The 16,413-nt window shown below is 38.7% G+C and overlaps 1 protein-coding gene across 2 annotated transcripts in view; it reads left to right on the top strand.

Moving 5' to 3' along the window:
• The first annotated feature begins 958 nt into the window (after positions 1 to 958).
• Positions 959 to 16,413, top strand: part of LOC117337859 (coiled-coil domain-containing protein 186-like) — a 41,099-nt gene continuing 25,644 nt past the window's right edge. The window contains exon 1 of one of the 2 annotated variants that reach the window (XM_033898993.1): positions 959 to 1,647. In XM_033898993.1, the coding sequence (XP_033754884.1) occupies positions 1,583 to 1,647 (65 nt within the window). In that variant the 5' untranslated portion in view covers positions 959 to 1,582. Of the gene's footprint in view, positions 1,648 to 13,408; positions 13,944 to 16,413 lie in introns of those variants that run through there. The other variant, XM_033898992.1, reaches the window with a different exon arrangement.

The following is a 16,413-nucleotide window of genomic DNA, read 5'->3' as shown; positions in this document are numbered from 1 at the left end:
CTGGAACGTCCTTAAATGGCCCTGGGGCTGTTAATAGGACGTTAAACAAACCAAAAATCCTAAACTTTTGTTGCTTTTTAAATAAAGGCATGGTTTTCGATGATATGAATAAATTGAATGCTGTTTTAAAGAAATTTAGAAATCTCCTATTTATAAACACCTGATTTTAAGTTATTATAACAATCCAAGTTACCTATTCATTTTGACAATATATTGAAACGGTTATGAATACTCTGAATAATGAGAAAATATTGAAAAGAACATATTTGATATATTGTGATTTAAATCTGATAAATATTTGAATTTCTACAGATTGTTCCATGTCATTGTAAGCTTCAAATTCAAAATTGCTCTTCTTTATTAAAAAAAAAAACATATTTAATTTTTACTGAGCTGACTTATTGGCACTGACGTAATACAATATAGCCGTTTACAGGACCGATCAAGATAGAAATACAAATGAAACTGAAACTTGAAATTGGAGTGAAAAGTTGAAAAGCTAACCAATCTGGTGACTTGGTTTAATTACATCTATGTTAAGAGGACTATTTGTAAATCCAGTTTAATCAGTTCGCTACACCATTAGGGGGTCTATAGCGATGAGTACAAGTAAGTTCTGTACATAAACTTACTTTCATTAGAAAACATGGGAAATTTTCAGACCATTGGGAAATATCTTTTAACATTTCATGTGTCAATGCACCTTTTAAACTGAAAAAAAGATAGCTCGTACCCCTTTTATATTAAACGACCTTCAATGTAAACCCTGCTAAATTAATGCTTTGCGTTACATTATTAAACCTACAGAGGTTCGGTGTCTATAGACCTATACTGTGTTCAGGTGTACATATGGATAAAATTTGTCATGTTGAATAAGAATTGTTGAAAGTATTTTCAAGAGGTAATTTTTATTTTAACGAGCTATACCGCCACCCCAGGTAATAGGTTTGATATTAAACCTTCGTCTGCCAGGTAAGCTAGGTAAGTGTTGGCGGTGATTATTTAAACACATCGTCTTGTTTGAATTTAAATTTACCAGCAGGAAGAATAAGTGTATACTGATTGCGTAAAAATCTGTGGAGAGTACGTATATTAAATATATCATACATAAACAACTGTAACACTAGGTCGGGCGAGCACCGCTGTACAGAACAAACAGGACGAATTGAATTTCCATCGAAAGCCAGGAAACAGAGATCAACAGAGGAGACAATTCAAATATTTTGATTACAATGTCGCCACGTCGTCATATGAAGGACTTTTGTTGTGTATATGTGAAATCAAAATAGTGCTTGTATAGTTATCGGAGCTGTGCCTTTAATATTGATGTTCAATATTTTCATTAAATAGCTGGAGTTGTGTTTAGTGGCAGCATGGACTTGCCTTCACTTCAAAGATGGAAGTTATGGATTTACGTTTCCGGTGGATGAGACAGGAACAATGAATCAATGAATGGCTTCTTGAAGAATATACGTAATTAAGAACTTGTTGAAAACTTCCATAGTAAATTGACAAAAAAGTTAACTCTGTATGAAAGTGTCACTGCCAAACATTGAGTGCTGAGAAAGCTTTGATTAAAAGTATGGCGGATTCTGGTGGCGATTTGAAGGAAAAGGACACTGAAAGTTTTTCAGAGGAAGTTCAATGGTATGTAATTGATTTCAAAGTTGTGTATTTATCAAGAGTTCAATCTTAAATTATCATATCCTATGTTTAATTTACTTTATCTTTAAGGATATGGTGTCATGCAGGGTTAACTAAAAATAATTATGTTTCGGAGAGTTTGCTGTGTTACATAAAAGAGTGATAAATTTACAGTGTGTAAGGGGGTACATGTTAATGTGACAGTGTGGGGGTAGGGGTACATGTTAATGTGACAGTGTGGGGGTAGGGGTACATGTTAATGTGACAGTGTGGGGTAGGGGTACATGTTAATGTGACAGTGTGGGGGTAGGGGTACATGTTAATGTGACAGTGTGGGGGTAGGGGTACATGTTAATGTGACAGTGTGGGGGTAGGGGTACATGTTAATGTGACAGTGTGGGGGTAGGGGTACATGTTAATGTGACAGTGTGGGGGTAGGGGTACATGTTAATGTGACAGTGTGGGGGTAGGGGTACATGTTAATGTGACAGTGTGGGGGTAGGGGTACATGTTAATGTGACAGTGTGGGGGTAGGGGTACATGTTAATGTGACAGTGTGGGGGTAGGGGTACATGTTAATGTGACAGTGTGGGGGTAGGGGTACATGTTAATGTGACAGTGTGGGGGTAGGGGTACATGTTAATGTGACAGTGTGGGGGTAGGGGTACATGTTAATGTGACAGTGTGGGGGTAGGGGTACATGTTAATGTGACAGTGTGGGGGTAGGGGTACATGTTAATGTGACAGTGTGGGGGTAGGGGTACATGTTAATGTGACAGTGTGGGGGTAGGGGGTACATGTTAATGTGACAGTGTGGGGGTAGGGGGTACATGTTAATGTGACAGTGTTGGGGTAGGGGGTACATGTTAATGTGACAGTGTGGGGGTAGGGGTACATGTTAATGTAACAGTGTGGGGGTATGGGGACATGTTAATGTAACAGTGTGGGGTAGGGGGTCCATGTTAATGTGACAGTGTGGGGGTAGGGGGTACATGTTAATGTGACAGTGTGGGGGTAGGGGGTACATGTTAATGTGACAGTGTGGGGGTAGGGGGTACATGTTAATGTGACAGTGTGGGGGGTAGGGGTACATGTTAATGTAATAGTGTAGGGGTAGGGGGTACATGTTAATGTGACAGTGTGGGGGTAGGGGGTACATGTTAATGTGACAGTGTGGGGGTAGGGGTACATGTTAATGTGACAGTGTAGGGGGTAGGGGTACATGTTAATGTGACAGTGTGGGGGTAGGGGTACATATTAATGACACAGACAGTGTGAGGAGGTATAATTGTAAAATTGACCACAAGGTTTAGGGTATTGTGATCTATCACAGGTAAGTCACATAATTTGGATGTAGAGGATATGTAGGTAATATATGCTTTTTTGATCAGCTGGTTAATGACCGACAATACACAAGGTAAAAGGATCGTTATAACTTTTCCAACAGAAAACTCTATTGATTATGATCATTAGCTTTTGTCAGTAAGGAACGGAATTTAAGTGATAATCAATAATTCTCCTTGTCCTTTTAAAAATCCACACCGAGATGTGACACAGAGTTCATTTTCTGTGTCAAGACAGCGCTAGCATGGAAACCAACAAAAATATTTGATACCCGCCAAGTAGCCATTGCTGAGTGTCCCGTGATTGTGTTCCACGATCTCAGATATATAAAACTTTGATTGGAATACGTATGCTCAGCCATTGTACAAAACAAAGTAACGCTGAGTGATTTTAATAAGACTTTGACACATGTACTCGCTATTTAAATACCTGAACACAGGACAGAAATTAAAACAAAGTTTAGCAACTATTGACTTTATATTTTACCATAAACACTTCAGTTATGAAAGTGTTTGAGAAAAATTCGATCATTTCTTTGATATTGTCGACCAGAAGATTAAAAAGCTGTTGAAGATCCCGGATATGTATGTTATTGTTTGAATTGTTTGAGGGATTAACTGAAGCGAGCATTGCCATGGTAACCGCAACGTACGCCGTAGAGATTGTAGTGTAGCGGAACTGGACTGGAGGCTGGACTAGAATTGGCCTGGACTGGGACTTGACTAGACTAGACTGGACTAGAATTGGCCTGGACTGGACTAGGACTTGACAGGACTGGACTGGACTAGACTGGACTAGACTGGGCTAGAATTATCCTGGACTGGACTGGGACTTGACAGGACTAGAATTGGCCTGGACTGGACTGGGACTTGACAGGACTAGAATTGGCCTGGACTGGACTAGGGACTTGACAGGACTGGACTGGGAATAGACTTGTCATGACTAGAATTGGCCTGGATGGACTGGGACTTGAATAGACTAGACTGGACTAGAATTGGCCTGGACTGGACTGGACTGGGACTAGACTGGACTGGGACTTGACTAGACTAGACTGGACTAGAATTGGCCTGGACTGGACTGGGACTTGACAGGACTAGAATTGGCCTTGGCTGGACTAGGACTTGACAGGACTGGACTGGGACTAGACTTGTCATGACGAGACTGGTGCTGGTACTGGACTGGACTTGATAAGAGTATATGTCTAGAAGTTCAGAGGTCCTAGGTTCGAATCTTGGTCTGGTTGTTGCAGATTTGTTTTTCCTTTTACATCCAGACCTCAATGGAACTTGGCTGAACAGGAATTACCCGTGTTGCTCAGGTAGTTAGTGCATCAATCTTGAGTTCAGAGTCCCGGTGTCCTGTATTTTTTTTTTAAGTTATGACACATTGAGGGACGGGGGCCGTAGCAAGTGAGTTTATGCCTAGGCCAAGCGTAACATTTCACATTATAACATCAAGTTACTTGGCCATCAAAGTGCTATTTAAATGTCGTTATAGGTCAGTTTTGTCTGTTTGCAGTGTTAAAACATAATTAGGCATTAAGTTTCCTTTAAAAATCTTACAAATGATAAAGATATTTATAGCTAACCCCGCGTGTAATTGCCGCTTTACTGACAATAAGTTGAGATTTGTGACGAGGGGGACTGAATGCCTGGAGTCAATACCGGTTACCTATCAACAAAGTAATGTGAATTGGTTATCAGAAATCTGTTTTATTTTCCCGATGTCCCCTGTACACTTTATTCAGCACGCTTTGATCAATACGAACTATAGCATATCCCGAAATTGAAACACGTACTAATTTGGGCTGAGACTAATATCACCATTCATTTGACATTTGTTGGATTTCCTTACTCAAACACCAGATCATGACAGAGTATTTGATATATAGAGCTGTTTACACATGTAAACATTAAGCACGATCAGTTCGTTCACGTGAATGTCTATTATATTACCTTGGAAGATTAAAACAAAATAACAACCTTTAAGTAAAATAAAAAGTCTTCTCAGCTGAATTGTGGCACATAATAGGTGACTGAAGTCAGATTTCAATAGTTTTAATGAAACATGCTCTAATTTAACATCAAATCTGAAAATTTTGTCAGTTTTATCATATACCTTGGTTAAACTGTTAACTGTATATATAGCAGTTGTGGTTACTTACAGCTATAACACTTACAACCAGTTACGTCCTTGAAACCTAGTTACGTCCTTGAGCCCCAGAGGAAACCATGACATCCAATTACGTCCTTGAACCTCAACTTGTAGCAATGACAACCCCAGTTGTGTCCTTGAAACCTAGTTGTCTCCTTGACAACCAGCCGTGTCCGTGACAACCAGTTGTATTCTTGACAGCATGTTGCGTCCTTGACAGCTATTTGTTTCCTTGACAATTAATTGTTTTCTTGACAACAAGTTGTGTCCGTGACAACCATATGTAACTTTGAAACTTGATATCTAGTTGTGTCCTCTAACTCACAGTTGTCACCCCCTCCCCCCATCTCACAGTTATGGTCCCCTAACTCAACTCACCGTTGTGTCCCCTAACTCAGAGTCCTGCCCCCTCCCTTAATTCACATTTATAGTTCCCTAACTCAACCCCCTAACACACAGTCATGATCCCCTGCAACTCAACTCATTATCGTGTCCCCCTTACTCAGAATGTCGCACCCCTCCCCTCTCCCCCTCCCCTCTCCCCCTCCCCTCTCCCTCCCCCTCCCCCATAACTCACAGATGTGTTACAGTGTACACTCCTCAGTGGGTCACACTACTCAGAGTGTCGTATCTCCCCCTCCCCTTTCCCCTCTCCCACTCTTCCCCTCTCTCCCTCGCCCTCTCCCCCTCTCCACTCTCTCCCCTCCCCTCCTCCCCTCCCCCGCTTCCCCTTCCCCTCTCTCCCTCGCACTCTCACCCTTCCCCTCTCCACTCTCTCCCCCTCCTCCCCTACCCCTCCTCCCCTCTCCCTCTCTACTCTCCCTTTCCCTCCCCTCCCTCCTCCCCCTTCCCCCTCTCCACTCTTCCCCTCCCCTCCTCCCCTCTCCCTCCCCTCTCCCATTTACACATCAGCACTCCCCTCCTTCCCCACTCAACCCCGTCCTCCACCTTCCCGCTCCTCCCCCTCTTCAATCTCACCCCCTTCCCCTCCTCCCCTCTCCCCTCGCCCCCTCTCCCTTCGCCGCTCACCCCTCGTCCCTCCCCCTTCTCCCTCTCACTCGCCCTCTCCGCCCTCGTCCCCTGCCCCCTTCTCCCTCCCCTCTCCCTCCCCTCACCTCTCACCCCTCCACTCCCATCCTCCCTCTCCACCTCTTCCCCTCCACTCTCCCCATCTCTCTCTCCACTCCTCTCTCTCCCCCTTCTCCCTCCCCCTCCCCTTTCCGCCCTCCCCCTCTCCACCCTCTCACTCCCCCTCCGCCCGCCCACTCCCCCTCATCCCCCTCTCCCCCTCTCCCCCCTCTCCCCCCTCTCACCCCCTACCCCTCCCCCCTAACTCCAGTGTACACTCCTCAGTCGGTCACACTACTCACAATAATAAATGTCACGTTAGGTTTAACAATGGCAGCCGTTGTGTGGAGATCGATTGTGTTTCCAGATGATCAGTTACCTCTAAACAGCTCTATTTTATTTATTAAATGGTTTATGAAATTACCATCCTTATAATTCAATACATGTATAGAAAGTGAGAAGTTGTTGCTCCATAGTATCCGATGTCAGTCCCAGCGGGAGAAGTCGTTATATATTATTTTTATATTGAAGTCAAATTTACAGGTCAGATTCAAATGTTGAGAAATTATCCAAGCGTTCCATAAAGGGATATTTTTGTGTTAGCTACTGATCGGAGTTGGAACACAAACTACAATGGAAAGTGTAGAAAAATGATGGAAAGCTTGGGGATACCGTCCTAACTCAGATGACAGAAAATACCTCTGTATGATGTGAGTATTTAATCATTCTATTAGGGAAATTAATTTAGATGTTGCTTTCATTTTCTGAATTTCTTTTAGGATTTTGATTTGTAAAAGTAAAAACTACCGGTAAAACTTCTACAGTACATCGAGAAATCTTCAGTAAAATCTGCTTGAAAATGAAGGGGAAATTATTTTTCATGTTTTGATATTCAAACTTTTTTGTTTGTTTTTGTTTTTGTAAGAATCTGGAATGTCTATAAATTGATAAACAATTCCTTTTAAACTAGACAAAGCATGACTAGATGTATATAGCTGTCTGGTGAGACGCTAACGTTGCAGTAGCACCCTTAACTTAAAAATTATTTCTAACTTGTCATGAACAGCTGACCGGATCAATTGACGACACAAACATAATTTGGTTAAAAAAAAATATGTTTTGTATAAAATGAAGGTCTGTCTCCCTTGGGACCGAAGTGTATGCAAGGCCTAATGTGAAGGTGATTTAACAAAAAGATGAATGAATGAATGAATGAATGAATAAATAAATAGATAAATAAATAAATAAAAAACAAAAGACACAATTTTCATCTAACTCATTTTAATCATCATTAGTCCGGGGTATAAGATGGCGGCGGGAATTTATTTCACATAGACAGGATCTGAATGTATCAAACAACTTGGAATAGTTTTAGTCTGAAGTCTGTCTGATGAAGATTAGAGATTATCGTGCCATCGTCCGACATCCTGGAGGTAGAGTTAAGCAGGGCCCTATCATTCGATTGGGGAAAATATTGAGGGAAGGTAAATTATTCTCCAGATAAAGGTGATTTTCCGGACCCAAGTTACTCCATAGGAATTTTAGGAAAGTTCTTACACTAGGATTTCGCCCATTGAATCAAAGAACGTTTTCCTATGGATTAGTTAAAGAGAGTTTGATGAAACCAGGGCAAATTTTAGCTAGAAGCATCCTAAGATTACGTTAGGTCAATTTTGTATGAAAAGAGCAACTACAGCCGCATTGTTGTCTATAATAGCCTTAATGAATTTATTATCTGACAGGTAGTGTATGACGACCTTTATTAGTTTATAAACTGACTGGTAGTGTATGACGACCTTTATTAGTTTATAAACTGACTGGTAGTGTATGACGACCTTTATTAGTTTATAAACTGACTGGTAGTGTATGACAACCTTTAATTGTTTATAAACTGACTGGTAGTGTATGACAACCTTTATTAGTGTATAAACTGACTGGTAGTGTATGACGACCTTTATTAGTGTATAAACTGACTGGTAGTGTATGACGACCTTTATTAGTTTATAAACTGACTGGTAGTGTATGACAACCTTTATTAGTTTATAAACTGACTGGTAGTGTATGACGACCTTTATTAGTTTATAAACTGACTGGAAGTGTATGACGACCTTTATTAGTTTATAAACTGACTGGTAGTGTATGACGACCTTTATTAGTGTATAAACTGACTGGTAGTGTATGACGACCTTTATTAGTTTATAAACTGACTGGTAGTGTATGACGACCTTTATTAGTTTATACACTGACTGGTAGTGTATGACGACCTTTATTAGTGTATAAACTGACTGATAGTGTATGACGACCTTTATTAGTTTATACACTGACTGGTAGTGTATGACGACCTTTATTAGTTTATAAACTGACTGGTAGTGTATGACGACCTTTATTAGTTTATACACTGACTGGTAGTGTATGACGACCTTTATTAGTTTATAAACTGACTGGTAGTGTATGACGACCTTTATTAGTTTATACACTGACTGGTAGTGTATGACGACCTTTATTAGTTTATACACTGACTGGTAGTGTATGACGACCTTTATTGGTTTATAAACTGACTGATAGTGTATGACGACCTTTATTGGTGTATAAACTGACTGGTAGTGTATGACGACCTTTATTAGTGTATAAACTGACTGATAGTGTATGACGACCTTTATTAGTTTATAAACTGACTGGTAGTGTATGACGACCTTTATTAGTTTATACACTGACTGGTAGTGTATGACGACCTTTATTAGTGTATAAACTGACTGGTAGTGTATGACGACCTTTATTAGTGTATAAACTGACTGGTAGTGTATGACGACCTTTATTAGTTTATAAACTGACTGATAGTGTATGACGACCTTTATTAGTGTATAAACTGACTGGTAGTGTATGACGACCTTTATTAGTTTATAAACTGACTGATAGTGTATGACGACCTTTATTAGTGTATAAACTGACTGGTAGTGTATGACGACCTTTATTAGTTTATAAACTGACTGGTAGTGTATGACGACCTTTATTAGTTTATAAACTGACTGGTAGTGTATGACGACCTTTATTAGTTTGAAAATTGTCTGGTAGTGTATGACGACCTTTATTAGTGTATAAACTGACTGGTAGTGTATGACGACCTTTATTAGTGTATAAACTGACTGGTAGTGTATGACGACCTTTATTAGTTTATATACTGACTGGTAGTGTATGACGACCTTTATTAGTGTATAAACTGACTGGTAGTGTATGACGACCTTTATTAGTGTATAAACTGACTGGTAGTGTATGACGACCTTTATTAGTTTATAAACTGACTGATAGTGTATGACGACCTTTATTAGTGTATAAACTGACTGGTAGTGTATGACGACCTTTATTAGTGTATAAACTGACTGGTAGTGTATGACGACCTTTATTAGTTTATATACTGACTGGTAGTGTATGACGACCTTTATTAGTTTATAAACTGACTGGTAGTGTATGACGACCTTTATTAGTTTATACACTGACTGGTAGTGTATGACGACCTTTATTAGTGTATAAACTGACTGGTAGTGTATGACGACCTTTATTAGTTTATAAACTGACTGGTAGTGTATGACAACCTTTATTAGTTTAAAAATTGTCTGGTAGTGTATGACGACCTTTATTAGTGTATAAACTGACTGGTAGTGTATGACGACCTTTATTAGTTAAAAAGTGTCTGGTAGTGTATGATAACGTTTACGCTGACTGGTATGAATATCCGCCCACTTAAATATTGATGTTAGTTTTGTGAATACCTATTGCTGTTATTGTAAAAATAAAAATCATTGTTTTCCAATCTTCACAGTTGGCGTAACGCATTGTTTGTCAGTACTTGTATTGATTTCTCTAGGAAATGTTTGTTGTTGATTCTGTTGTTGTGGGACTGTGATTGTTGTTTTGTTTCGTTGACGTACTTCATAGAAATTATTTTAACGATCTTGATTTCTTTAATTGAAATGTGGTACCAGTTTTCAGTGCAATACATGAAATTCTGTTTCATTACATTGTCTACTACAAACTTACGGAAATGTTTCCTCTTGAAATCCGAGTTTGCTCCTAGGAATATTAACGTTCTGGATCGTTGGAAGCCATGTTAAAATTCAGGTGAGTATTACGACACAAATATCGGGTATTTTTAGACTTTAAAAACAGCGATGTGTTTATAGACTTGGTATCTGTACCTAATTTATTTAAGATTTTAACAAATTATTTATTGCACAAATTGTACAAATTATACAACATATTTCTGTATATATCTGTTGTACAAATTATACATCTTATTTCTGTATATATATGGTACAAATTATACAACATCCTCTGTATATCTATGGTACAAATTATACAACAAATCCCTGTATATATATATTGTACAAATTATACAACACATCCCTGTATATATCTGTTGTGCAAATTATACAACACGTCCATGTATATATCTGTTGTACAAATTATACAACAAATTTCTGTATATATATGTTGTACAAATTATACAACAAATCCCTGAATATATATGTTGTACAAATTATACAACACGTCCCTGTACATACCTGTTGTACAAATTATACAACATATTTCTGTATATATCTGTTGTATAAATTATACAACAAATCCCTGTATATATATGTTGTACAAATTATACAACAAATCCCTGTATATATATGCTGTATAAATTATACAACTTATTCCTGTATACGTTGTTACAGTATAAAACAACAATGACAAGAGATCTGGGGGTCGGACCCTGTGCCATAAGGATGTATCGAGCCCCTGTGCACGACCCATACTTTTATCCAATGTACCATAATTTACCTACCTGCAAAATTTACAAGACATTTATGTTTGTCCATTTGTTTGTTAGCTATCATAGAACCGAAGAGTCAAATATGCATATTATGCTGATAAAATATTTCGCTTTGAAGGTGAAAATGACAATTCCCAGTTCGTTTTGTAGATGTATATTTTTGAAATGCCACTATCTGAGCTGCTGCCATTCCCAATGCGAAATCTGTAGTAAGGGACATAACTCTTGTAGAATGGCCTGTATCGGTATACAACCGTCCAGTAACTCAAAATGATTTTACAAATTGCGTGTCAAAAACTCGTTAAGATTTCTACAGTGTACAGCATGTGAATTATACAACGGTTTCCAACGAGAACGTCCATGATGTGAGTGATAATTCCTGTTCATTAATGGAGAATAAATTATTAAGTGACATTTGGTCATGAGCTGTTGGTATCGACAATTAAAACTGTAAAGTGTATTTATAGCCAGCCTCAGGTAACCATTGATTTAAGAACAAAGAGAAATTCAGTTTCTAGACAGACACATGTAAACACAGACTAATTCACCGTAATGTATTGTCATCAAAGTTGGATGACTTTGTTCAGGTAAAAAAATCAATAACATTGAAAATCTAGCAGTTTCTATTAAACAAATTGGATGTGTGTCCTGTTCCGGAACTCCTTGATCAAAAAGGATGTTACATTTAAAAAAAAAATTGTCTTTTTTTTAACCAAGAAATCTCTCTTTACTGTACCATATATGGATATTACATAATGCTATCAATAAGTATCATCATACATTTGTATGCAGTTCTCTATTGAGTCAGAATGAACCATTCTTAGGAGATATAATTATTTTAAAAATGCATGAATATACAGAAGCAATAAATTCTAGGATTCTACATTGTACCTGATTTTAGCCATTTTGAAGTACCAAAGTGCAATAAGCTCTTTAATGCAGACCTATTTGACTCAATGATGCATGGTGCAAGCCACTTGTTATTCTCTGGTCCCCTTTGGGGCAGACGTCCAAAGGGAACATACTGTTGTATAAATGGGGTCGTTGGTCCCCTTTGGGGTAGACATGCAAAGGAACCCAATGTTGTATAAATGAAGTCGTTGGTCCTCTTTATGGCAGACGTGCAAAGGGAACCCAATGTTGTATCAATGAAGTCGTTGGTCCCCTTTGGGGTAGACGTGCAAAGAGACCCCAATGTTGTATAAATGAAGTCGTTGGTCCCCTTTGGAGTAGACGTGCAAAGGAACCCAATGTTGTATAAATGGGGTCGTTGGTCCCCTTTGGGGCAGACGTGCAAAGGAACCCAATGTTGTATAAATGGAGTCGTTGGTCCCCTTTAGGGCAGACGTCCAAAGGGAACATACTGTTGTATAAATGGGGTCGTTGGTCCCCTTTGGGGTAGACGTGCAAAGGAACCCAATGAAGTCTCTGGTCCCTTTAATTAGAACGGACGTGCAAAGAGACCCCAATGTTGTATAAATTGGAGTTTCATGAGACGTTAAAAGAAACATTTGGTCCCCTTTGGATCAGAGGGACAAATCCCGATAGCTTTCCCCTTTGAACCGATGATTGTTTATGGTGTGTAAAGATCTAGTTGTCGTAAAGATAGCTGACCTTTTTTATGTGCAGAATTCGAGTAAATATATCCGGTATTATTTGTGGGCTGCCTGTCAAATAACATTGCATTAAACATCTGCTTGGCAACTCGTAAACCCGAGCTGCAGTTTAAATAGTGATAATATAAATCAAACGATATGACCCACAGCAGTTTTAATGACAAAGGTAGTTTTACTGCCTCATATTGCCGGTGTTTCCTCGGTTATGTAGAACCTGAGTTTTGTTTGAACGGTGTAGAAATTGATTTATTTTTCAAATATCAATTTTATTTGCGGGAATAAAACTCTGGTAATGATCATGAAAACGATTTCTGGCATTGACATTGTTTTGAAATACGATCATTAAATTTGTAGGCGTATGTTGACCTGTATAAACTGTGCGATGCGTATGTGTGACAGGGGGTAACCATTTCTACAGAATTCTATTTAATTTTAAATTCAGTTTGGACATTGATGTACAGTAATCCACAAGTATTTCTTGTTTGACTTTATTTCAAAATCATAGTCCATCGAGAAGGTTGAGTAACTGGTCAGGTCAGATTTGACCAGTACTGGACAGTGACCACTTCGGACAAGATTAGGAGATAGAGTGTGCGATAAGGGACGTTTGTTATTACAAAGGGGACTGGAAATCTCTACACCCGGAGACCAATTTGTGTATCAGCGATCTGAGAAATAAAATCCCTGTTTCCATTAGGTGTGTGCGCGAGGCCTATATTGATCTAAGGAGTCGATATGTGACCTGTACACACGAACAATACATCCTTTTGTATTCTGTTTGACTCTTGGGTAAATGGACTTGAATTCACACAATGTCACCACATCAGTTTCACCGTGATGAATTATAGGCCATTTGTCAACATGATCCCGATTAAAAAATATCATCGGTAAATCATCCCCGGAGTAATGGAGCTACCAATCTTTAACAAATATTCGTTGAGAAAACTTGCAGGACAAAGAAATTTGATTTGTTTTAATAGAAGAAAAGTTTTGGAATAATCCAATGTTTGTCCATCTGTATAGGAATTTAATATGATCTCCGAGTGGTTTATTTACGAGGACTTTTGAGTGTGGATTTCTTTGAGGAAGTGATTCAAGGGAATACTTTAAACAAGGAATGTGTGTTAACAGCGGATTTACGATAAAAAACGTGTGATTTATAAAAAAAAGTTAATTATTCTGAAAATGTCATCCTCGAGTTTGAATGCAGGTGAGAAGGAGAAAGACAAACCTCTATCAAGGAGTTTTCATCAAGTTACACAAACCCTTCAAGCCAAACAGAAATGGCTGAATGTTTTTTCCAAGTGAGTATCTATTTGTTATTTCTGCGTAATTACATGTAAGTATATAGTGTTTACCTGGTGATAAAAACTAGATTACCTTAATACAGCTTAATGATCATTTTACCACGATTTACCTGTTTCCAGGAAGTTAGCTTGTTAATTATAACCCGTAATAAATACTTGTTGCTTCACCCGCAGTAAAGTGCAACCTGTTGGTTTATATTACCTGTGTGAAGGGTCACCTGTTGATTGATATTACCTTTGTAAAGGGTCACCTGTTGGTCGATATTACCTGTGTAAAGGGTCACCTGTTGGTTGATATTACCTGTGTGAAGGGTCACCTGTTGGTTGATATTACCTGTGTAAAGGGTCACCTGTTGGTGATATTACCTGTGTAAAGGATCACATGTTGGTTGATATTACCCGTGTAAACGGTCACCTGTTGTTGTTATTACCTGTGTAAAGGGTCACCTGTTGGTTGATATTACTTGTGTGAAGGGTCACCTGTTGGTTTATATTACCTGTGTAAAGGGTCACCTGTTGGTGATATTACCTGTGTAAAGGGTCACATGTTGGTTGATATTACTCGTGTAAACGGTCACCTGTTGTTGTTATTACCTGTGTAAAGGGTCACATGTTGGTTGATATTACCCGTGTAAAGGGTCACCTGTTGGTTTATATTACCTGTGTAAAGGGTCACCTGTTGGTGATATTACCTGTGTAAAGGGTCACATGTTGGTTGATATTACCCGTGTAAACGGTCACCTGTTGTTGTTATTACCTGTGTAAAGGGTCACATGTTGGTTGATATTACCCGTGTAAAGGGTCACCTGTTGGTTGATATTACCCGTGTAAACGGTCACCTGTTGTTGTTATTACCTGTGTAAGGGGTCACATGTTGGTTGATATTACCCGTGCAAAGGGTCACATGTTGGTTAATATTACCTGTGTAAAGGATCACCTGTTGGTTGATATTACCTGTGTAAAGGGTCACTTGTTGGTGATATTACCTGGGTAAAGGATCACCTGTTGGTTGACATTACCTGTGTTAAGGGTCACATGTTGGTTGATATTACCTGTGTAAAGGATCACCTGTTGGTTGACATTACCTGTGTTAAGGGTCACATGTTGGTTGATATTACCTGGGTAAAGGGTCACTTGTTGGTGATATTACCTGTGTAAAGGGTCACCTGTTGGTTGATATTACCTGTGTAAAGGATCACCTGTTGGTTGACATTACCTGTGTTAAGGGTCACATGTTGGTTGATATTACCTGTGTAAAGGATCACCTGTTGGTTGATATTACCTGTGTAAAGGGTCACCTGTTGGTTGATATTACCTTTGTAAAGGGTCACTTGTTGGTTGATATTACCTGTGTAAAGGGTCACCTGTTGGTTGATATTACCTGTGTAAAGGGTCACTTGTTATTGATATTAACTGTGTAAAGGGTCACCTGTTGGTTGATATTACCTATGTAAAGGGTCACATGTTGGTTGATATTACCTGTGTAAAGGGTCACCTGTTGGTTGATATTACCTGTGTAAAGGGTCACATGTTGGTTGATATTACCTGTGTAAAGGGTCACCTGTTGATTGATATTACCTGAACTAAGCGTCCCCTATCCCTTCCACTGAAATCATCTACCATTAAAAAAGATTAATCTGTCATAGAGATTGTATCTGTAGTTTATTGAAACTTAAATTGCATTTTACATGTAAATTGAATAAATTAGATTCGCTCTTTAAAATAATTCTACAACTTATTGATGTATTTATGCCAGTCTTATCTATTTAATTATCTTGTTTTTGTGGTTTACACATTGAGTCAACAGAAAAGGAAGACCTAAAATGCCTGTGGTATGTCTTTATGAGAAATAAATGGCTTCTAGGACCCTACCCTTTCAAAAATAAATTAAATTCATTAAACTCATTTATATTCAGAATGTAAGGGTAGTTATAATCAGTATAGCTGTAAAAATCATTGCCAATATGTTGTTACTAATGTATATGACATGTCTGGGTTTATACATCCAGTGTAAATATACTATAGTTAATTCTCAACATTTTTTCCTTTATCTATAACAGGACATCTATAAGAATATCACTTATTTAACATATCTTTGCTAATAGAAGTAAAAGAATTTATTAATTGGCCCTCAGCCCCTCATTTACACTGTCTCCTATATTGAATGGCCCTCGGCCCCTCATGTACACTGTCTTCTGTATTGAATGGCCCTCAGCCCCTCATATACACTGTCTTCTGTATTGAATGGCCCTCAGCCCCTCAATTACATTATCTCATTTACTGAATAGCCCTGAGCCCCTTACATACACTTCCTCCTCTATTTAATAGCCCTTGGCCTCTCATATACACTGTCTCCTCTATTGAATGGCCCTCAGCCCCTCATACACACTGTCTCCTATATTGAATGGCCCTCGGCCCCTCATATACACTGTCTCCTATATTGAATGGCCCTCAGCCCCTCATATAC

Source organism: Pecten maximus, chromosome 11, assembly GCF_902652985.1.
Source record: "Pecten maximus chromosome 11, xPecMax1.1, whole genome shotgun sequence".
Taxonomy (NCBI): domain Eukaryota; kingdom Metazoa; phylum Mollusca; class Bivalvia; order Pectinida; family Pectinidae; genus Pecten; species Pecten maximus.
This window is presented reverse-complemented; position numbering and strand designations above follow the sequence as displayed.